Source organism: Ictalurus punctatus, chromosome 3 (assembly GCF_001660625.3).
Source record: "Ictalurus punctatus breed USDA103 chromosome 3, Coco_2.0, whole genome shotgun sequence".
NCBI classification, from domain to species: Eukaryota; Metazoa; Chordata; class Actinopteri; order Siluriformes; family Ictaluridae; genus Ictalurus; species Ictalurus punctatus.
The window spans coordinates 18393764-18418335 of NC_030418.2; the positions used below are offsets into that span (position 1 = coordinate 18393764).

Sequence of the window (24572 nt, forward strand, 5' to 3'; positions counted from 1 at the left end):
TATTTTGAAATGAAGATATGCAACTATGAATCGTATTTTGTATAGGAGGGCCCTCAATGACAGGTGAATCATTAACCCTGACTGTCAAGGATCAGTCAGAGATAAACACTCGCATAACTGCTGTTTAGAGTCACAGAGTTGAACTGTCACCAGTCTCTCTTCTGCTCAACCCTGACTGCTCTTTTAGGCCAAGAATCACAAATAAGATCTGAAAAGCGAAGTAAGTGTGCAACCATTTTTGGAAATGTTATTGCAATGTTATCTAATCCCCTCACTACTCCCCAAATGGAAGGAATGTGACGGGAGCTTTTTTGTGAGTCGGGGATTTGAAATGCTTCCAGACTTCCTGCTTTTACTGTGGAGGCTTCTGTTATGCTAATTACAGGAGGAATGCTCAGGAAGTGTTCATAGAAGCTTGGGATCCTGTGTCTAGATGGAGACTTTAAAGCACCTGAGCGTGAAGAAGCATGAGGGAAACGATGTTCCACTGCTGGCTGACGCAGACAGTGCCAAGAGCCCAGGCATTAAACACTGGAGAGAGTCCAGTCAATTCTTCCTCACACAGTGAGTTTTACATGGATTACATGAACGATATGTATTTTTTTTTTTTTTTTGTAAAATATAGAAGAGTATTAGCTAGTAGAATACAACAATGTCTATTCTCTCCAAGAAGGTGGAAAAACCTTGGCCTGAGCTTCACTCTACTCCTGAGCTGTTATTCAGCAATCCTTGTCCCTGCTTATCTGCCTACTAAACAACTGACCTGGACTGAAAGCTCCACAGAAGACTATTTGGTACAGAGTTAGTGTTTATACTCATTCCATGATATATTCTTATATTTAATACAGGCTCTAGAAGTGGTAAGATGGTGCAGAAAGTATTGTTGTTCTTTACAGTTCCAGGATCTCTATTTCAATCCTGAGCTCGGGTTACTGTCTGTGAGGAGGTTGGCATATTCTCCTTGTGTCTGTGTTGGTTCCCTCTGGTTCTCTGGTTTCCTCCCACTTCCCAAAAACATGCCACTAGGGAAATCAGCTAAGATAAATTACCTCCAGGTGTGAATGAATGTGTGAATGTGTGTGTGCATGGTGGCCTAAGATGGACTGGAATCCCACCCAGGATGTATCCCCAAGACAGACTCTGGATCAACCGCCACCCTGAGCAGGATAAAGCAGAAGATGAATGAATGAATGAATGAATGAAAAAAGATTTTATAAGAACTCTAAAGGTGTTCTGCATGTCACACTTTTCCTCTAGGACATATTGAATCGCTCAGCAGCTCTACTGTCTCGGCCATGTATAAGCGGCTTTACCAAGACAAAGCTGCAGAAAGTGCTGAATTTGGACAGCCTGCTTCAGATTCCTGTGTTCCTGCAGAATGAGACCAGACACTGGGAACTGGCACCTCCACTTGGTCTGCTAGGCAGTGAGGGTACGTTGGCACAGACACTTAGAGTTCTGCCCCACTCTGGACTGCCCTCTGTGCCAGACAGGTGTAGAAGATGTATGGTGGTTGGGAGTGGTGGAATCTTACATGCCAAACATCTTGGAGCCCATATTGATAAATATGACATCATTATAAGGTTAGTTCAGCTAACACCATTTATACTATAAACTGCATACTGTCTCATATTTTAAATCTCATATCAGTGCATGAATAGGAAGTAAAAGCAAAATTTACTATATACATTTATTTGTACTGTCCTGCATAAAGAATGTTAAGCATATGAATATTTGTATGTTTGCTATCAAATTTATAGCATCAAATTAAAGCAAATGATTTATGCTTGCTTTTATTTTACTTTCATTCCATTTTGTTTATAATTATAATAATGTCACAAGTTTCATGTATTCAATCAGTACCTCCAGCGTTTCAGGATTTTGCGATCACAGAAATTAATGTCAAATCAAGCAAACTCTGCAATATTCGAAGGAGCTTGCAATTTTTCAGAATGACCACAGTTTTTCAGCAGATTTGGGCCAAGACACATCATGTGACAGCATCACAATGCACATTCAGCCAAAGCCATCTTTGATTCATGCGTGCCAAACATTAGTACAGCTAAAGAGGTCTCATTTAACAACAAACATAAGACCACGATGTTTGCGAAAGGCCACGCAAAACATTTTTGTGCAATTCAAGTAGTTTTTGGCAAAAGAGCACAAACAAAATCTACAAGTTACATTGCACCTTTTGAAAAAATCTGCAGCAAAATCAAACATTTTTGGCTGTAACAATCACAAAACAACTTGGCGAAATCCTGTACAGACTGTTTAAAGTACATATAGATAATTAATCTAAAACATTTTGTCATTTTAACACTTTTAGAATAAACAATGCACCAGTGTTTGGATTTGAGGAAGATGCAGGCTCAAGAACCACAATTCGATTGACATATCCTGAAGCAGCATCCTTCTTGCAACAAGAATATCAGAACACAGACATAGTAGCTGTAGTTGTATTCAAGAGGCTGGATTTAGAGTGGTTGACCTCTATTGTAACAAAAAAGCCTTTGGTGAGCATCGTAGGTGCTTATTCTTCCAGTCTGTCTTCTAATATATCAAAATGTAATTGAAAGAATACAAAATGAAATGAAAATTGATCCCTGTCTCCAGAGCTGGTGGACTAAACTGTGGTTCTGGAGAGATGTTGTAAGTGATATTCCACTTCAGCCAGGAAACTTTCGCATCTTGAACCCTGAAATACTCAGCCGTACCTGGCACGTGATGCAAAATTATGGAAAACATGAAAGCAAGGTAGGGCTAGTTGCATGCAGATATGTGCTATTAAACCTTAAAAATATTTCCCACCAGAATTCTAAAATAGTTTCCAATGCTTTTCATGTCTGCAAATTGGTTGGAGATCTTTCTCTTATTTTCTTTTTTTGTCACAGAAGTGAGTGAGTATGCTTCATATTTGATCTACAGAAGGGGGTTAACACTTAAGTGTGCTTTGTGTTCTGCTGTAGACGGTGCCTACTCTAGGCTTCACTGGCATTGTGGTGGCACTACAGCTGTGTGATGAAGTCAGCATGGCAGGCTTTGGCTATGACTTTAAACATCCTGGATCACTGCTGCATTACTATGGGACTGTGCGCATGGACCACATGATGGCACAAGTTGTGCACGATGTCAGCGCAGAGCGCAGTTTACTGCGGGGCCTTGTCAAATCTGGAGTCGTGCATGATGTCACAGGTGCACTGTGATTAACAGTGGACCTCATTTATCAAACGGGATATCAATTATTTTATTAATAAAAGGTTCGCAAGAATGTTTGCACAAGAAATTGTGTATTCATAAAAATCCTGTGTGTTAAAATGTTTGCATCCTATGAGAGTTCCCGAGTTTGTGTATAAGGAGACACTAATGTAAACCTCAATTATTCAGCTTCAGAACATGTAATTGGCAATGAGTTACTGCACATTTATATATGGATTACGTTTTCAAGCTTAAATGGCGTTTTTATTTCACTTGCACACATGAATTTAATGAATATTTTGTGACTTGGCTCTTTCATATTAATGACTTGAAAGAAAGTGATCCAAGAGGACAAAAGAAATGACGGCCTATAAAATGAGTTAAAAAGACTGTGCATGTGGTAGCCGACACACTACAATGGCTGAACTGCGTTATTGGACGATTTTGCAGACACTGCACATAGATGATTTATTTTCATAATTTTGTTGTCATTTTGGTGTTTTCAGCTCTGTGAGCTTTTAGCCTTTCTACTGTGGGTGTTACTAAAGGTAATCCAGCTGTGTCATGAACGCATTTGGTACTTTACGGGTGTTTGGCATTTTATCACCATCCGCCTGTGAAGATGAAGAAAATCTGAGTTATCAACACTTCTGGCAAGATTCATTTATTTGATTTTTTACTTTGGTTTGGTCTACAAAACCACTTACACACAACTTTATTAAAAACGATATTAAATGAGGATCAATGTTTGTACATTAAATCTGGCCTGTACTGAATATCATTACTTCCAGTCTGAGGCTATTCTTAGAACATGTGAGAGATTAGATTTCATTGAAAAGGTGTAAAACAAAGTGAACAAATGTGCAAACTTAAACACTCCAGGTATAATATCCAAAAAAAATCAAAAGTAAAAAAATTAACAAGACAGGTTATGAGTATCCTGTATTGCAGTTTCACTAACACTAACCCCAACAGGTATCTCTTACATGTAGAATTGTTCTGGTGATATTACAGCTAACCCACACAGCTGAGACAGGATGGCTGTGAATTGTGATTGGTTGGCACATATTTTAAACATTTTTAATGACATCTACAATTTATAAACTTGTACCATTGTTTATATTTTGACAATATTCAAAATTAAATAGAAAATATTTTTAGGCTGCTCTCTGGGCACAGTATGAGAATCACAGCTGTACTGGATTCTCATTGGGCTAAGTACATCAGTTTTGATGGTGTGTATCTGTTTAAAGCAATATTTTCCAGATTCACTCTTCAAACAAACGGCAAAGGTCTCGTGTATAATACACACGTACACATTACGTAAATCAGTTTAATTAAACAAACACTGATTCTGTTAACCATCCAATATGCAATAAATATACCCCACACTGTTACAATAGCACTGCTTTCTAATAGGAATTTCAAAAACAATATTATGAATCACACATTTTGGAAAAGGTGAACATATTTATATAGCATGATATAATTAAGTACTCAAAGCAGTATAGTCATTTCTTCATTTTCAAAACAAAATACATCATGTTTCTGAAAAGAATGTGAAAATCCTGGACTTTATATATGAGGTCAAAAGTTTTAACCAGTAACCAGATATGAACAGATCGTTATTTAAAGCAATATACACATATTATTAGAAGCTACACAAAGGCTACAGTATGATAGCAGATGTTATTATGAGATGGTTTTTCAATAAACCGTCACAACATTTTTGAGTGCTTACTCGCACAATATTATCCTAAATGACAAATGGTAAAAAAGGGACGCAATGGGTTAAGTATTGTTCCAACACTAACAAAGTAACAACATCATACTACATTTCCTGTTTAGAAAGCTTCAGTGCAATAATCTGGAAAGAGGCTTGATCTTGACCAATCAACATCAAGACACATTTTTCCAAACAACCTAATCCTTATTGTCTCAAAGCAGTGCAGGAACAAGAATCCTTTTTCGGGAATGGACACAGCAGAGAGAGATTATTGCACGGAAGAATGCTCAGTGGCTCAGGGCAGAGCATTCCAGCAGCTGTGGAATAAAGATGGCCTCAATAAGCTCTTGCATGCACACAGGAAGCACTCAGAGGTGTTCATAAGAGCGGAATGCGTGATGGCTCCCACAGCTTGCGGGCCAGCTGGCTGCAATGCTGCAGGATGTACTCAGTGGGGACAACGCCGAGGTGCACGGTCAGCAGCTCATAGCACTTTACCAGCTCATTCTGGTGACTTTTACTGTAGTAGCGCAGCAGCTTCCTGTAGGACAAAAGAGCTGCTTATGATATTGCATGCCAAAAGCCTTAAATTCTTTCTCAATATTTAGGTTTATAAAACAGAATAATTCTGATATACGTAACTATTCTTTTTTTCGAGACAATATTAATTTCCTCATAGAATTCTATCTTTATTTGCTATATAATGCTGTTGAATTAACCACAGATCAGAAGTTGCTTTAATTTCTACAGCACTATTCGGACGGGGCTAATTTTCTAAACATAGTTTGAGTTACAATTCTTATCACCCGACCTCGGTGATTCCATGTACCAATTCGGATGGGACTAACATCTCTGTGTTTATTACAGAGGTGGGAATGTCTGTTTTGTACATCTGGGCGTTACAGAAGATAATGTGCTCTGGATGAGTGTATTGTGTGCATAAGTACTTTTAAATTTACAAAGTAAAATTTCTTAATGTATTGATTTTAATTTATTAAAATTAGTTATTAAAAAAACTTACAAAAATAAACTTGACATGATTTTATAGAACTGGCTGCTTATAATAAACCCAATGAAATAAAGAAGCGATTACTTATATAATTAAAACATTATATAATTGAGTGCAGAAATGATGGTGAGGCATCACCTGACACTGATATTACAGTGGCCAGTCTTAACAATTTATGTGACTTGGATCTTCTTGTTGATTTTATTTTTTATTTCTTCACCAGGTAGCAAAAGCATGTACATCCATACTGAATTGCACGCTGCAAGAGCTTCTACAGTTGTTCACGTGGGCCAAAACACACAAGGAAAAGCGTTGTGAAAAAATATTATTATAGCATTTGCATTCAGACTCGATTAGATTTCTCAGAGGATCACAGAGTTAGCCGAAAAACAGTAGGTAATTTTCTCTATAATGTTTACAGAGGTTGTGTGAGAAAAACACGGGCCTGGCAGATTCGGACGGGATTAAAATCGCAAAGTACATCTCTGAAGCACAAATTTCTTTACCGTCCCCCTGGAAAACTAGTCCCGTCCGAATAGTGATTATGATAGCAGCTCTAACAGTAGTGTTGGCTTACAGGCAAATTACAGCTGACAAAGATTAAAAATACGTAATTTAACAAAGAAAAACATATATAATTGTTTATATGGTGAATCGTTCTATAAGGAGACATTTATTTAACCTTTCTTGAATCTCAAGTGTTAGCGCTTTGTAACAGTGAGTATGTTTTTCACCATGGGAGAGTCTTCAGAACAGAGGACTTTGCTCTTTCCCGTTTCTTGGTAACACAACAGGATTTTACATTAAGTTTTTTTTATCATATTAACTTCAAGAGAGAGAGAAAAAAGACAGCCTGGTAAAAGGTGTGCCATTCATTAATGAATTAAAAATGATAATTACTGGCAAATTGCTGTGGCATAAGAGGAATAAGACACTGCAGGACATGCTGTTTTTAAGCAATAATCAGCTTCGGAGTGATAACGCATCACTCCACCCACTGTTGATTATTTTCCAATAACATTAATATTATATAATGTAATATTACATATGCTTCTGTGTATTTTTTTCCATTCTAGAAGGATTTTTTTCCCCATTCAATTTCTAGAATGATGTTAGCTAAACACATTACCTGTAATAATCCCAGGCAAGCATTCCTATAGGAGCTGAGTCATCAGGAAGATTAGGAATATCTACCACCTCTAGCTTGTAACCCTGCCATGGATCAGGACACAAATTAACTTCATTTGAACAATGATCTCATCTCTTAGTGTCTTGTATTTTGTTTGATTGATTCATTAAAGTGTATGGGTATATCATTTGCAAATTATTCCTCCTCTGCAGTACCTCAGAGAAACACTGATGCTAAAAAAAATATGATGAATCTTACACATACCGTTTCATTCTCAAACCATAAGAAGTAGCAGAAGTAGAAGTCTCCATCTCGTAGAGTCACAGTAGTATAGCCTTTCTGCAAATATTGCCTTGTTTTTGCTACAAGACTCCACAGCTTTCAGGAAACAAAGGATGTAAAGTTATGACAGAGGTTAATGTACAAGACACAGCAAAAAGGGTTCAAAATAAACACAGTCCCATACATGCTTTCTACATACAAATTACACAACAGAACAAGTGTGCAGAGCATGGTAGGTTTCACACAAACCTTGTTTTTAATAAAGTGTGCTATGGGGCCTTTTCCCAGCTCTGAAGCAGAGCCCTCGGTCACACTGAGAGATGGCGCAATCATTTGTCCTGCAGTACGATCCACATAAATGAAATGAACAAGACCAGGGAATTCCTCCAGGTATGTGAGAACATGGTTAAAGTAAATGAATCCAAACACAAGAAACAAGATTACAGATGCATCATTTCTGCATACTTGTTCTATAAGCAGTCCATATGTACTCAATTAATCACATGGAATATTTTTCTTGTATCTATCTACTTTCCAAAGTAAGCACACAGCAATTGATTATGAGCAGACAGAAAAACAGATTTAAGGGGACTGTTCTTACGATTTTTTTTAATCTTACAAAACATGGTATGTTATTTGTCTGTATTTAAAATCATGCAAGAAGTGCAAAATATCCAGAATTAACATAAGTCATCATCTATATGCTCATCACATCCTAATGGCAGAGATGCCAACATTTCTAAAAGAGAAGAAAAAAAAAAATCCAACAGAACCCTAGTGTATGTCAGTGGATGAGACTGCTCCTTTTTTGGTCAGATGTCTGGCAAGCAACACTATTGAAACAGCAAGGCGAAGTCCAGTGTCATTGTCACTTACTAATAAGCAGCTCCTCCACTTTTTCCCGGATGAAAGAGCCCACAGTCCCACTACCACTTTGCTTTCTATTGGCTCACGAGACAGCAGCTTGTGAACTCAAAGGTCAGTGTTCACCTAGATAAAGTCAGTGTGAAGTAAAAGTAGCCTGTGTGCATGTGTGTATTTTACATTCCACATCTCTTTCCCATTTCAGTGAATTTCCTTTTCTGCTGGGTGAATTTTAATTGCATCTGCATGAGCACATTTCTACGCCCTCAAATGTGTCAATATGGCACCAAGTGTACAGAAACCCCAGGACAGATCTCAGCTCAGTGAACACACTGGTCTATTAAAGAAATGGACTCATAAACGGCAACACAGTGCCATTGAAAGAAAGGATATGACACCATGGTTATATTTCTCTTGCTCTTCACCAACAGAAAGTCCTTCCAGTCTATAAGCTTTTCTCTGAAACAGAGATGAAAGGATGCTGAGACAGAGTCCTGAATGAAATGACGCAAATAAGTGCACCATTTTCAACTGAATTCTAGATATAAGAATCAAACTGGGACATACTGCACCATGTTCAGCGCCCGTTCTTGAAGCGTAGTGGAGAGACACTGATTAGTCCCCATACACGCAGCTGCAAAACACTGCTGGTACACACCGCACAGCTGAGTCTTAATGCTACGACATGAAGGCACCAACCTGCACAAACATAAGCCATAAAACACAGGGATTAAATCATGCACTATTCTAGATTATATAAGGTCACTTGCCAAACATAGGGATCAAATGAGAGAGAATTCAGGGATGCCATAATTCCCATAATATAGTGGCTTACATGGATCATCCTATTGCCTAGACCAAGTGTTTCAGCTAAACTTTGTTCCTTGCTTACAAAGGATCAGATAAGCAACTAACATGACCAAATGTTGACAATTACCATTTTAATGTATAGTCATTAATGATTAGCACATATAAGTATATATATGTATAACATGAACATGAACAGGCTATGTTTTGTTTCATAGAGGTTATTCAGATAACCACTTTTTTATTAACACCATGAACAGTGAACAGATGAGACATCTATTTTGAATTTGATATAGGGTAATGCTTTTTGTTTACCTTGACATCACTTTGCTAATGACCAGAGATGGTAAATAAAATAACCCAATGTTTGTAGCTCTGTAGTAATCTTTGGTCTGATGAGCTGCCTTCAGCTATAAAATTTACATAATTATGTGTGATCAGATAAGTCACAACAGAAGATGTGTTACAAAAGCCAAACTGTTTCATGTTTTGAAACCTAGAGTCACTTAACTATGCCAATTTTTTTTTTTCAATTGCTCTGTCCGGTCCACTGATATACTTAGCAAAATATGATGTGGACCGTGGTCATTCAGTTGACAAGCCCTGGTTTTGATTTAGAAAAACAGACACTCACGCTTTTGTGATGCCAGGTCCTGACCGGGTGAAAGCCTTGTTCTTGAACTCTGACCAGGTGTTTTGAAGTTGTGAGGTCTAAATATGGGAATAATGAAACTGAAAGATTAAAAAAAAACTACACAATGAAAAAACAATTATAAATCTTCCACAGCTTAAAAGACAAATGTTAAAATATATAGTATGAAATATATAAAAAAAAAGTTCACTGAATCCTAACCAGGATGTCCATGCTGGCCAGCATTCTGATGAACCTGTCCACTCTGATACGGAGTTCCTGGATTGGGGATTGACTGCGCAAAGCCGCTGTTCCCTCTAACCCTTCACTCAGCCTCTTTTCCAGCTTAGTAAAGGCCTCCAGTAACTGATAGACTGACATGGCCACCTGGCTGTTAGGAATCTATGGAAGCAAACAGAAACAGCCACAGTCTCTGATCGAATCCTCAGAAAATCCAAACATTAAAAATAAACTGAACATGTAAAGTCTGTGTGTTGAAAGAAATCCTACAGATCCAAACAAAATAAAGTTCCATTGCACACTGGAAAGCAATTGTTATACTGGAACCAGATTTTACAGTGTATACAGCTGTCATGCAATATTTCTCAAGATTTGTTAAATCAGGAAAACACTGAAGTGTTAATGTAATATAGCATTCTGTAGGTGGTGCCACCTAGTGGCTCTCAGTCTTGTTACACTTGCAACTACTACTAGACAAAACAGAAATGATCCTGCTTCACTGAATTATTTCAAACTCTCTGCTCATCGAACTGTGCAGGTTTTACTACAGTAACAATTTAGGCTGAAATATGACTATATTTCACTCACTACAGGAAAATGTCTACGGCTGCATATTAAACAGCTCCTCATTAAACGGAGTTAAAAAAAATTCTATAGGGTTTTATGTTGTCATATACACTACATGGCGAAAGCTTGTGGACACCAGACCATCACACGTACATGTGCTTGGTGAACATCCCATTTCAGATTTAGTTTCCCCCTTGTATTAACCTCAGCTCTTCTGGGAAGGCTTTTCACTAGATTTAGAATGAGGCTGTGGGTATTTGCCCATTCAAACATAAGAGCATTAGAGAGATCAGGTACTGATGTCGAGCGAGGAGTACTGGGGTGTAATCAGTGTTCTAGTTCATCCCAAAGGTATTCAATGGTGTTGAGGTCAGGGCTTTTTGCAGGCCACTTGAGATCCTCTACACCAACCCTGGCAAACCATGTCTTCATGCCCCTCACTTTGTGAGCAATTATCATGCTGGCTCCTATAGTTCGAGTGAAGGAAAATTCTAATGCTACAGCATACAAAGATATCCTGTACAGTTGTGTGCTTCCAACTTTTTGGCTGCATTTTGGGGAAGAACCACATACAAGTGTGATGGCCAAAAGTAAGTGGACACCTGACCATGTATTGTATTTTGTGTCGTGTTTCATAGGTTAGACAAATGTCCAAGATAAACAAAATAGTGTTCAGAGCACAAATCCGACATGTCACCTTGGTCAGTAGCACTAGAGTAATGCCAGGCCACAGAGGTAAACAGTACATGGAGTGGGGCATCATGGGAAAGAAGCCCTCCTTAAATGTTGCTTCCAGGAATACTCTGGTTGGAGTCATGGGGTCAGAGACTGGTAGCTGAAGAGTCTGTAGACTGTCTTCAGCCATCTGAAATCAAACAAACCGTAGCACTGTGAGAATCATTATATTAAAGAATATAACATATTAAAATTCTATGATACACGTGGCCAAGTGATGACTTACCTGAACATCAGGATCCACAAACTGGAAGACAGGAGGACTGTCACTACTCAGCTGACCTGTGTGGATTCATGCTTTACTTTTATGAAACTGTGTGATAAAAGGTTCAACATAAGCCTGGTGACTTTACACCATTTTTATAATATAATACCGTCGGTCAGAAAGTGGAGATGGGTACTATAATTTCAAGGAAATGTGAATCATAGTATAGCATAACAGTGATAACAATATCCATCAATCCAGCCATTTTCTGTACCGCTTATTCTACACAGGGTTGCGGCAAGCCCGGAGCCTATCGAAAGGGACTTGGGGCACGAGGTGGGGGACACCCTGGACGAGGTGCCAACCCATTGCAGGGCACAATCACACACACATTCACACTCTATGGCCAATTTGGAAATGCCTAATGGATCAGCCTATAACGCATGTTTTTGGACTGCGAACGCATGCTTTTGGACTGCGAACGCATGCTTTTGGACCCGGAGGAAACCCCCACAAACTCCACGCACGCAGGGTGGAGGCAGGAATCGAACCCCCAACCCTGGAGGTGCGAGGCAAACGTGCTAACCGCTAAGACAAAACATTTTAAAACACATTTCCAACTCCATATAATAATGTACATGATGAACAATACTGTCACAAATGAAAGAAATAGGGCTTCCTAACCTAAAGTCCAATGTAAACCCTGGTAACAATGTTTATACACTTAATTTATCAAGATGTAAGTAGATAAAAAATCATCTGTTAGCCTTTGAGATGTTCACTAAAAAACGAAAAGACTTTATTAATAATAGCTATTAATGAGACACACAAATGAGTTTCTGGTCAATAAACATTGTACTGTAATACAAACTACATGTACTGCATTTATACTAAATCTTGTTATTTACTACATTTTTAGCAATAGTGGCAGTAGAGATAAAACTACACTGATTATCATTGTTATACGAGAAAACCATTACAAATGGTTCATACAGTAGATCAAAACCTTCTACTGAGAATAAGAATTAAAATATGATGATGTACTGATTTTATTACCTCAAAGAACTCATTCAGAATGAATGTCATGTTTACCAACTACATATATTTACATGGAAGCATATGACAATGGAAACTTACTTGTAATAATTTTTTTGCTTTCTTGAATTAAGTAAACTCATTCGCATTTTAAAGGCAGAGTTTGTCTGAAATGCTAAAATGTGACTCACCTGAGTCTCGCTCGATAGGAGAAGGCTCTGGAGTATAGAAGATGTCAGGAGCTGAAATACTGTCCACCTCCTAAACACACCACCAGGTACAATCGATATACATCAACGTGTTTTAAACCACTTTAATTCTCATGAATGACTTCTGAATTCTCAGTTCTGATTAGTCAGAAGGTGTTGTTTAATTTTCTATAACAGCATGACTCATGACAAGGCATGTGATTCTGAATGGAATAAAAATGGATTTTGTAGATATTCCACAACATTTCATATCACCACAAACAGATAGTCTGTCATTCTTTAATAACAGAAAATATTCAATTGTTGTGCAATAAGATGTATAAAAACACTTAGTGACATGCTGCTATTGAAAAATAGTCACCTCTACATCACACAGCCCTGTTAATGAATACTTTCATATAACAGGACGCACCAGTTTTTTTTTATTCGCCAAATTGCTATATATTGTATATAGTACTATATACATGGTAAAATACTATACTATGACTCACTATGAATAGTATATAACCAACCTCAGAAGGAGTTTCATCAAGCTCAAGGTTGCTGGGATAAAGATCCTGTACAATAATGATCAGTGTCAGCAGGTCAGAAGAGCTAAGAGTGCTGGCATTACGACTGCACAAGAAAAAGCAAACCACAAAGCTACGTCAGCACTCCTTTCAGTGCAGCATTTCACAAGCTGGCGCAGAACAGACAGGCCATTTCTTAATCCTTCTGTTCAGTTCCCTACAAATTGTTCCTCGTTCATCTACACAATGCAAATGTGTAAAACATTTATTTTATCATATCCATATAAACAAATAAAAATCAAACGATTTATTTATGGAACTAGGCAGATGAGAGATGCATTATGGTAACAAATTGTCTTTTACAAGAACAGGTCAATATACAATGTTAGTATCAGACAAAAATTATTCTTAAAATAATCTCTCTAAAATAAACATGATTCCAACTGTCTGTCTTCATTAGAAATATTAGGCATATTTTCCATATACATTTTTCATTTGATTGGTCATTCTGACTCAAGCATAATGTTACATAATTCAGGTTTGAGTGAGTACATGCAATACCTTGAGTAGAAAGCTAATAATTTGGTGTGCACCAGGATGAAGGCATGCAGCACCTCTTCTCCTGCTCTCTCGCCACTGCTGTTCATTTGCTGCACCAGTCTCCGCTCCAAAAACTCAATGCACTGCTCACACAGCGTGGGGTGGATCAGCCTCTCAACTGCCTAATGAAAGTCAAGCAAAACATGCTTTACGCATACAAACTAAAGCTTTTCTCTATAATTCCAGTTTAATTACACAAACAGATTTTATAAAATATATAATAATAATTGTCAATTTTAATAATTTTACTGATTTTTTTTAAGTGAAAAGAAGTAAACACAACCTCTGCAATAAAGTACTTAAACATTCAACAAACTGAACAAACATTTTTCTGCAAATATTAAATCATAGTTACTTTATATTTGAAAACAAAAACAGTAATTGTGGCATGTGCAAAAGTCAGTAAACCCCCTTTGGCAAAAGCTTCTGTTTTCAGTTTGCATCTTGTGGTATGGCCTCTATATTTCTGCTCTCGAAGTCTTTTTCAAATGGTGGATTGTGAAACCTTCACCTCTGCGCTGTGGAGGCTGTTGGTTAAGGTTGCATATATTATTATGAAAGCTACCTCGACTAGAAAACTTTGGTCCTGCTCTCGTAAGCGGCTGTATGTTTCAAGGAGTCTCTGCAGCTTCTTCCATATACGGATTCTCTGCTCTGTGTCTGGAGGGCGCAATCTGAGAATGAGAAAAATGAAAAGAAAAAAACTAAATTATGATAAAGTGGTAACATACATCATGAACCACAAGTTGTGAAAAACATCATGCAGTGCTATGTCATTATTTAAATGGAATATCTCATTATTTTGACTTAAAAGCTTAATATTTTATTATTACAACTTGATAACTTGTTATTTTGAGTTACTATCTTGTTATTTCAACATTTCTTATTCTTTTGAATGAATATTTAAGAACCACACTATCGATCAATAAGTCGACTTTACTGAATATTGGCTTATAATTTTTTACACTGTATGCTATTTCCCAGATAGTAAGTAAGCTCGATGTTGCTTTAATGGATTTCACTTGACACATATCTAATGATTGGTAATTCACTTAGATGCTTCCAGGTATGATGGAGGTTTTAATTTCACTATTTAAAGCCCAATGGGTTTGTCTGTAACTCTCCATTACAGTGCCACTGTGTTGAATTAGTAAAGAACATGTAGTGAACAAGCATGAAGTTCTTACTCTTTCTTTAAGAGGGAGCTGCTGAGTGTAACCATGCCAAAAAGGATCTCTGTGAACTTCTTCATGACAAAGATCTTCCTCTTTAGATCCTCATAAGTCTCCTCACCGTCCCCATTCACAGCAATATATAGACATTCTTCAAACTGTGGAAACAGAATGCATTCTACTTATACAGATTTTTTTTATACAGAATTACACTTATACCTTCACATATGACAATCTGCATGTATCTTTAAAATGAACAGCATATCGCATAGATCAGAGACTCAAACAATATTGGCATAACACTGCTGTTAAGTTAGACCACTGCTTTATTACAGATATCCTGTCAGCCCAGGATCCTGCTTTTCTAAAATCAATGGATAACTATTCTCATTAGCAACAAAGTAGCAGTGGAATGTTGGTTATTAATCTACAGCCAGATGACTGCATTCTGCAGTAGATTAATGCAGTGAGATTTAGAACATCTTACCTGATGTAGTGCATAAATGTGACCATTTTCCATACTGAAAGACGTGTAGCCGTCCCCAAGTCGGTCGATCATAGTGCTACACGAGATGATGATTGGGGCAAACAATGTGTTGATACTATCCGCAAAGGCTGGCGGCTGAGAAAATACAATAGTAAATTTACTGAGCTGCATCATGGGTCAGGAACTTGCAGAACTAATGCCCTAACTCTACACACTCCATCTCACAATATGTTATTATACAAAATGTTTTTACTCTTCCGCTCTCCTCTTGCGACATCCCATACTGCTTCTTAATGTTCTGCTCAAACTCTTGGTCAGTCCAGTAGAAAAGGACCTCAGCACTTTCTGTGGCAACCAGAAGGCACTTCATCTGGACACAAATGCAAAGATTTATCAGTTAGTCAGCACCTATTCAGACATTTCTGGATATTGTCCATTCCTAGTTAAAACTTTCTCTTGGATGTCTGAAAGGAATTTTGTCCTTGTCCCAACTTATATTTCACTCAACTGGATTATCTCTCTCTCTCTCTCTCTCTCTCTCTCTCTCATATATTTATGAATGTTGTGTGAATTTATGATGATCCTGATTTTACAATAGCTTTTGATTACATCACTTTTGAAGACCCATAAAGCACTTCAAAGCCATAACCTACTATACGCCTTAGTGCATGCAATGAGTGTGAATATATAAAGGAAACCTTATAAAATCACTGTGACAATCAGTAAATATTATGTAACCGCTTTGGGTGGGAGATCAATAACTTTCATCGCTTGTGATTGCTTAATAATTTGAGATAAACTCATAGTTATCTCTAGCTGGGCTAGTTGATGGCATTAGCTGATCTTTACAATCGGTGCAACAACTATAACTAGAACTATAACAACATCAAAAACACTTACGCCTACTGTCTATCAGAGAAGCCGACACTCCACATAATTCCTCCGCTGAGACAAAGACAGATTTAAAGCGAGTCCAAAAACCCAAATCAAAGTAAAAGCTTGAAAATAGTTAATAGGTTACATGTACACACCGCTCCAGCACGCAATTCACTTCCGTAAAGTAACTTTGTGGGATCACGTGACACCGCTACACGCTACCAAGTGCAAGGAAGATCCGCAAGAGTGATGAGTATTCCGACTCTTTTTAGTGAGTCAGATCATTCGAGTCAGCTCACCAATATGAACCGACTCTTTGGGATTCCAAACGGCTCAATCAAATAGGTCTCTAAGTCTGCGATATTTTGACCAATAACTCTTCTTTGTCTAAATGAGTGAAATTGTTTGACATCTTACATAAATAGGCTAATGTTGACATAAGTAATACTAGAATGCTTAATAATTATTAACTAAAATGATATAAAATTTATATATATATATATATATATTTGCATTATAATATAATTTGCATTATATTATAATTATAATATTAAATCAGCACTTCAAATGGCATTAGAACATGATAAACATCCCTGTAGGCCTATTAATGTCGTTGCTAGCTGTGTTTGTGCTTCATTAAGACGATGCATTTTAGTTTATTTTTATGACCACTTATCTCCTCTCGTAATAAACTGGACTATTATATACTGAACATCTTTATTAAGCAGCAATCCTCCCTGTCAGGCCTCATATAGCTACACAGTTGATCATTCACCATTCATTTTAACGAGCAGCTGCCAAGAAAGAGTTCTGATTAAATTACACTGCAAAATTAACCGCGTTATCACGATTTGTATGTGGTATATTTTAAGAGGATATCTTATGATAAAAATGCATCCAGCGTTAAAATGTAGGCCTATAAAGAAGCTTGAATTTTTTGGACATGCAAAAGTTAAATGGGAGAACCCTTGCTATTACATCTCAATATGCAGGACAACTGTCTACAGGGAAAAAAGCCTCAAGGCTAACCTAAAAGAGTCGGTTTAAAGAGACGAGTCATTCACCAACTACACATCACTACATCACAGGAGTCTCATTAGAGAACAGAGAGAGGAGATTGTTACGGGAGGAATTATATCAGGAGTTGATCAGGCCGGGAAATCATGTGGCACAGCTTAGAAGCGCATGACACACACCCTACACAGAGGCATTAGAGCTCACGCGCCATGCGCTCACGCTTACATTCTCTCTCTCTCTCTCTCTCTCTCTCTCTCTCTCTCTCTCACACACACACACACACACACACATATTCCGTTATATGGGGAACGTTTTTGAAGTCTACATTTTCTAAGCTGTCTTACCGTTAATAAAACAAAATACTCAACACATTTCACAATAAAACTTCTGAAATCCTCAAGGGTTATATCATATAAATAAGCATGTCTTACCCTTTCTTAAAGACTGACTGAAAACATGCCATGTTTGCAATTTGGGGACAGCATGTTTGGAAATTTGGAACACATATTTTCATTGGTTTAGACCTTTACTTTCATCCACAATGACATGTTTAAAACGTTTCAGTACCAGAATTTATCCAAATCTATCATCAATATATTATAATGTTGTATAAATACAGTACATCTGAAGGAAAATTGACTGCATATTAAGATGTTGGCCTAAGTAGCATTCTATAATTGTTTTCTTACAGCAATAACAACAATAACATGGTGTAGAAAATCTTCAGCATTTTACAAGTTTATAATCAGTCCTTTCTAAAATTCAACATCACAGAAAAAAAGAACATGTTAACATAATTATTTTTTTTTTTTGCAGTAGCGAACAGAGTACAGTAGTAAAAATCTCTGCATACTGCGTTATTTGTCTGCTTATTAATATGCTTCTTAAATAAAATTTAATAAATGCATCATTTGTGGAGTGTTTGATGCATCCATTCATGCATCCCTTATATCCTTTCACTTTTCCTATATCCACGTATTGTATTTTAAGCCTGTCCCATTTAACTTGAACCATGTTATGCCTAATTAGGCCTACATGTCTGGTGATCCTCGAAAATGATTAAATTATAAATGATAAATTTGTAATTTTATGAAGTTGTTAATTTGTGCTTCGTTTGTGCTAACTTTATGCTTACTTTGTTACAGTAGGACGTCTTAGGTATAGAAGCATCGAAAATATATCATCTAGGGGTGAAGGTTTCACAATCCACCATTTGAAGAAGACTTACCACAAGATGCATATATTTTGTTAGAGTAGGACGTTTTATCTATAAATGCATCAAAAATATATAGCTTATACCTGACAATTCAATAATCGTATAGAAAAAATAGCCAAAGCATATGTCATTTTGCCTCAGTTTTTGGGGTCAACTTCCTGTTTGATGCTGACCACACCCACTTACATGATGTCACATGCATTAAGTCTAGCCACTTCTATCAGTCAGTTCTAGCTACTGCAAGAGCTCAGCACAAGTTTTCTTTTTCAATTTTAATTCAGTTCAGTTTTATTTATAAAGCGCCTTTAACAGTGGCCATTGTCACAAAGCAGCTTTACAGAAAGTCCGGATATAAAAATTTTAATTTTAATATGTCTCTAACGAACAAAGCAGAGGCGATGGTGGCAAGGAAAAACTCTCTGAGGCGACATGAGGAAGAAACCTTGAAAGGAATTAGACTCAAAAGGGAACCCATCCTCAAATTTGTCACATAGTCGATTATAAATCATTTCTGTTCTATAAATGTATACTAAGTGATAAGTAAAGTTTTCAATTAGCAGGCCAGAAAATAAATACTGCTCATTTAAACTGTCCGAATTAACTTGATGTCCCCACCTGAATTTACCCCAATTATTTATTAATGTCTTCATTTTTTCTTCGTCCAAGGGATTATGAAGGTACTGCATGTGTTTTACATACAGGCACAGCAGGAAATAAAACAATCAAACAGGTGAATCAGAGATTTAAGACCGTCTACTTCCTGTGTTGAATGATATTCACGCATTGACCTGGCCTACGTGTAAAATATATGCTCAATTTTATGTGTTTATAATTAATATATATACATATATATAATTTATTCTTTGTAAAGCTGTATTGTAGCTTGCTCAACTGTTTTCCAGTCACATTGGTGCAACTGTCATAGCATTTTGAACGACTGTCGGTTAGCTTTAGGGAGCATTTGTGGTCGGTGTGTGTAAAAACATTTGGTAACCTTCAATCTAAAAAATAGCTGAAAGAGTAATGACGGATAATTTTGTCTTTTGTAGTTTCTGACCTACCGAAACCACAAGCTCAGACTAAGTTAAACAACGTGAAGCATGAACGTGCAGATGAAGTTATCCCTAATCTGTCAGTGGTTTAATTTTCAAAGCCTTACTGCAACCCAAACATGGAGCCTGTTATCAATCTTCAGCGAAATCCCTTTCCGTTTTCTACATGAAATGAGTTCTTTTAAGCAAAATATAGAATTTGCAGTAATATGGAATAAACTGTCAGCCAGAGCTGACACTAAAGAGTAAATAATCTGAAATAATAATAATAATAATAATAATAATAATAATAATAATAATAATAATAATAAAATGTTTGGAGGCAGTCACAGATCTCTATGTCTATAGCCTGCAGTCATTATTCTAGGACCTACTGGCGCAGTCAAAACAACCAGCGGGAATATGGACATAATCGGCTATGGAAACACCGTGAAATAGTTGATTGACGGGCCCTTCAGAAAATATAGAAATAAACAAATAAATGAATTACTAAACGAAAAAACAAACTAACAAATAATAGCAACGCACAAGTGAATAAATGAATGAATAAATAAACAACCAGGAACCAAATATAAAAACGAATAGGCATACAGTAACAAATACATAAACACATGGGTAAAGAAATACCAAAATAACAAACTTTTAATAAATCTATGCATTTTTATAAAATAAATGTACATTTAACAGACACTCTTATCCAGAGTGATTTACAGAAGTGTATAGTAGTGTAGTCACCATTAAAACATCCTCATGCTAATTCACTAGGTCAAAGACTAAAAATACATTAACTCTAGTAATCAATAATTTGTTTATTTGATGAAGCAAATAATGTAAAAGTGGTGAATAAAATAATTATTAATAACGTACCACAATAAAAGATGTGGTCTATAGAATATACAAGAATATATCTAGTGGTAATGTACCACAATTTAGTACTCAGTAAATGTTATAGTTCTACTACCTATAATATTAATACAAACTAATATCTTACTAACCTTGTAGCTTAATTAATCAGCTAAGATTGATGGATAGATAGATAGACAGACAGACAGACAGATAGATAGATAGATAGATAGATAGATAGACTGAATGATTGATTGATTGATTGATAGACAGCAATACATGCATATTGCCTTCCAACCCAGAATGTAATTTAATCCATGGCCAAATGTATTCTTGTTCTAGGGATCTAGAATGAAACAAATCAAAATAGCATCAACAATTATTGTATCAATGGAAAGACACAATAATACAATATTATTACCTACAGAGAATATTATTATTTTTATTTTAAAAAGATGTTTCAAAATATTATTTATCTGAATACCTTACATGCCAAATAAGTATCAAAAGTAAAATCATATTTTCAGAAGAAATGTTAACACTCTGAGGCTTTCATTTGTGTTATTCACTAACACCTGTAAGAATTTAACATCGTTAGAACATTACCTAATCTATTTAGTGAATCCTGAGACTACAACATTCCTATAAGCCTTATTTAAGCTGACTACTGTATATATAGTGTAAACAACATGAAATCCACCAGCTTAGAGAGGAGTGGGTCTGCATACTACAAGTGGATCCAAAAATATAAACAGTTTCACAGTGGATTTGGTTACAGTTTGCATGGCTAAGAGAGCATAGTCACGCAAAGGTATGTTGATTGTGCGCAGGCCTCTTAGATGTATCACTGAATCATTTAAATAAATTATGGCTGCATAAATCTATAGTGCAAATTTCTAGTTTTGCAGTTTTCTTACTTAATATGATACAAAAAGCAATATTGTTTCATCAGAAGATTAAAATATATTATTTTATTTTTGTTCAAACATAAAGATTAACAGCAGGAATAGGTGTTTTGTTTTGTCTGCCACGGGCTTTGGTCTGTATATGCCATATGGTTCTATGAAAGAAATGCTTTCTTATTCTTGCTCTTTATCCTTCCCCCACCAGTTTCTTGTGAAGCTTCAATATTTTTCTGTAAACTATGCATGTTTTCATGGTTTTTTAGCTTGGTGTTTACTCAGCAAGTTTCCTTGAAGTATGTCCCATGTTTTAAATGTGGATAAATAGCTTTGAATGATCAAATATGCTCATAAAGGATTTCTGGGTAATGTCAGTATTTTGGCTCCTTACCAAACAAACCCAAGTGTGAATGATCTGGGAGTGTGTTTAGAAATGGACCAAGTTGACTCATTTAAGATGAACCATATGTGAAATAGAGAAGTATTCTGACTTTCGCAATATGATAGCGATGATACTTGTGCTGTGTAAATACCGTGTAAATGCTTTCCTCATTCACCCATCTGCATAAAGGGTTATTTATCTTGTTCTAAAGTGTGAAGATGCTGGAACATGCAACAGAATTGAGATTTAACAGAAAATTTGTTGAGTTTGAATGGTAATACTTATTTCTATAAAAAAAATATCAGTGTGTGTGTCCATTGCCAGTAGTATTAGAAGGATCAGGTATCTTATGACTGTCACCTTAATCAGTATGTAGTAGTTATTGAAGATGAATGAATGGATGAACGAATTTTTTTGTTGCTGTTTTTTTTTTTTTTTTTTACTGTTGATTTTGGTCACCAAACAACTTTATTAGGCTGCCTGCTACTTAAAGGTGTTTCTCTTTAGAAAGACAGAGCTTTCTGTCATCTTTTGGATGACAGTTTCCATCACTGACTGCTTTACACCCATTTCCTGACAACAAAATGCTCTTCCATCTTACAAAAAAAGTTGCTTCCAGCTGTTGACGAGTTCTGAGAGACCTGGCAGGTCAAGTAGCCTTTGGGATCTGTCCAGTGTGAGGCCTGAACAAGCCCGGTGCTCTTTGAAGCCTCCTTAGTTCAACCTGACCTTAAACTCTACGTATGCCTTTGGTTTTCCATTCCCTTTTCCTGTCTTAATTAATTTCTGTTTTTTTTTGTGTTTGGGCCCAGGTATAAATTTTTAAATCTTCTAGATCTTCTAATACTTGTATACATTGCATTTATACAACACTGCACTCTGTTAACTCACAACCTAGCCACAGAACATATATTTTCATTTTCCAGTTTGCCTGTTTAGAATTTTCTTACACTGGAGTTTCCACCTTGAGTGAAAAAAATGCATGTATATATTATTCTTTCATTCATTCATTCATTCATTCATTCATTCATCGTCAGTAGTGGAACTGAAGCCAATCCAGAAAATGCTGGATGCATGGTGACATGGATGGGATGCCAGTCCATCGCAGGGTACCATGCAAACATACACACAAACACACACACACACACACACACACACACACACACACACACACACATACATACACACACACACAGGAAGTGGGAGGAAACCAAAGAACATGGAAGAAACACACACAGATATGGGTAGAACACACAAAACTCCACACAGACAGAAACCTGAGCTAGGGATCAAACCACAGATGCTAGAGCTGTGAGGCTGCAATACTATCCACTGATCCACCATGCCAGCCTTAGATTTTTTTTCCTCCCACTGAGCCTATATGATAAGTATATCATATATACAGTTTAATAGTTGGTAAAAAAAAATTAGTGGGAATTTACAGTGTATAATAAAACTGCATGTATTTCTAGTAGATAAAAAAAATAGGATAAAGGACCTGCAGTCTTATTTGGGTGAACACATTTTTGCTTAAATTTAAATAAAATTATTATGTAATGATTTGTAATTGAATACAATTATAAATAATTATTTTGTCCAGAAAACTGCTTTGTATCAAAAGGTTTTGATAGAACACACAGGAAACACAATGGTTCAGAGTGTAAACACTGCCTACAAACACTGCCTAAACACTGCCTAAAAACTCACTGCCTAAAAACACTGTCAAAAAACTGACTGCCTAAACACTGCCTAAAAATTGACTGCCTAAACACTGCCAAAACTCTGCCTAAAAACACTGTCTAAAAATTCACCACCTGAACACTGTCTAAAAACTCACTGCCTAAACACTGCCTAAACACTACCTAAACACTGCCTAAAAACACTGCCTAAAAACTGACTGCCTAAACACTGCCTAAATACTGCCAAAACACTGCCTAAAAACATTGCCTAAAAACTCACCACCTGAACACTGCCTAAAAACTCACTGCCTAAACACTGCCTAAACACTGCCTAAACACTGCCTAAATACTCACCACCTGAACACCTTTTTTTTGTCCAGAAAACTGCTTTGTATCAAACAGTTTTGATAGAACACACAGGAAACACAATGGTTCAGAATGTAAACACTGCCTACAAACACTGCCTAAACACTGCCTAAAAACTCACTGCCTAAAAACACTGTCAAAAAACTGACTGCCTAAACACTGCCTAAAAATTGACTGCCTAAACACTGCCAAAACTCTGCCTAAAAACACTGCCTAAAAATTCACCACCTGAACACTGTCTAAAAACTCACTGCCTAAACACTGCCTAAACACTACCTAAACACTGCCTAAAAACTGACTGCCTAAACACTGCCTAAATACTGCCAAAACACTGCCTAAAAACATTGCCTAAAAACTCACCACCTGAACACTGCCTAAAAACTCACTGCCTGAACACTGCCTAAACACTGCCTAAACACTGCCTAAATACTCACCACCTGAACACTGCCTAAAAACTCCCTGCCTGAACATTGCCTAAATACTCACCACCTGAACACTGCCTAAAAACTCAATGCTTAAACACTGCCTAAATACTCACTGCCTGAACACTGCCTAAACACTGCCTAAAAACTGACTGCCTTAACAATGCCTAAATACTCACCACCTGAACACTGCCTAAAAACTCACTGCCTGAACACTGCCTAAAAACCCATTGCCTGAACACTGCCTAAATACTCACCACCTGAACACTGCCTAAAAACTCACTGCCTGAACATTGCCTAAATACTCACCACCTGAACACTGCCTAAAAACTCACTGCTTAAACACTGCCTAAATACTCACTACATGAACACTGCCTAAAAACTGACTGCCTAAACACTGCCTAAAAATGGA

General features: G+C 36.7%; 2 protein-coding genes across 6 annotated transcripts; one reads left to right on the plus strand and one right to left on the minus strand.

Annotated features, from left to right (window-relative positions):
- Positions 1–64: 64 nt before the first annotated feature.
- Positions 65–3937, plus strand: st3gal7 (ST3 beta-galactoside alpha-2,3-sialyltransferase 7). 2 transcript variants are annotated; one of them, XM_017464629.3, is made up of 7 exons: positions 65–220; positions 386–564; positions 671–794; positions 1258–1583; positions 2330–2516; positions 2617–2757; positions 2970–3937. In XM_017464629.3, exons 2-7 carry the CDS (start codon positions 434–436, stop codon positions 3204–3206), a joined length of 1146 nt encoding a protein of 381 aa, XP_017320118.1. In that variant the 5' UTR covers positions 65–220; positions 386–433; the 3' UTR covers positions 3207–3937. The 2 variants fall into 2 exon arrangements, with proteins under 2 accessions (XP_017320118.1, XP_017320120.1); XM_017464631.3 differs by having other exon boundaries at positions 674–794.
- On the minus strand, positions 3218–16547 carry hps1 (HPS1 biogenesis of lysosomal organelles complex 3 subunit 1). Of its 4 annotated transcripts, none has more exons than XM_053679719.1 (18): positions 16437–16547; positions 15659–15775; positions 15406–15540; positions 14934–15076; positions 14312–14420; positions 13708–13868; positions 13150–13252; positions 12620–12689; positions 11415–11470; positions 11151–11318; positions 9869–10048; positions 9650–9726; positions 8776–8907; positions 8599–8667; positions 7594–7735; positions 7327–7440; positions 7063–7145; positions 3218–5465 (listed from the first exon to the last, which is right to left on the minus strand). In XM_053679719.1, the coding sequence occupies exons 2-18, from the start codon at positions 15773–15775 to the stop codon at positions 5303–5305; spliced, it is 2022 nt and encodes a 673-aa protein (XP_053535694.1). In that variant the 5' UTR covers positions 16437–16547; the 3' UTR covers positions 3218–5302. The 4 variants fall into 4 exon arrangements, with proteins under 4 accessions (XP_053535694.1, XP_053535693.1, XP_053535695.1 ...); XM_053679718.1 differs by having other exon boundaries at positions 16306–16502; XM_053679720.1 differs by lacking the exon at positions 7063–7145 and having other exon boundaries at positions 5298–5465; positions 16306–16504.
- Between the last annotated feature and the right edge of the window lie 8025 nt (positions 16548–24572).

Excerpts from the sequence above, each read along its gene's own strand:
- st3gal7 (XM_017464629.3), top strand. The coding sequence starts at position 434 with ATGGAGACTTTAAAGCACCTGAGCGTGAAGAAGCATGAGGGAAACGAT. Across the intron at positions 2,517-2,616 it reads TTGTAACAAAAAAGCCTTTG|AGCTGGTGGACTAAACTGTG; the intron begins GTGAGCATCGTA and ends CCCTGTCTCCAG. Across the intron at positions 2,758-2,969 it reads ATGGAAAACATGAAAGCAAG|ACGGTGCCTACTCTAGGCTT; the intron begins GTAGGGCTAGTT and ends GTTCTGCTGTAG.
- hps1 (XM_053679719.1), bottom strand. The coding sequence starts at position 15,775 with ATGAAGTGCCTTCTGGTTGCCACAGAAAGTGCTGAGGTCCTTTTCTAC. Across the intron at positions 15,077-15,405 it reads ACATTTATGCACTACATCAG|TTTGAAGAATGTCTATATAT; the intron begins GTAAGATGTTCT and ends CTGTTTCCACAG. Across the intron at positions 10,049-11,150 it reads CTCTAGTGCTACTGACCAAG|ATTCCTAACAGCCAGGTGGC; the intron begins GTGACATGTCGG and ends TTGCTTCCATAG.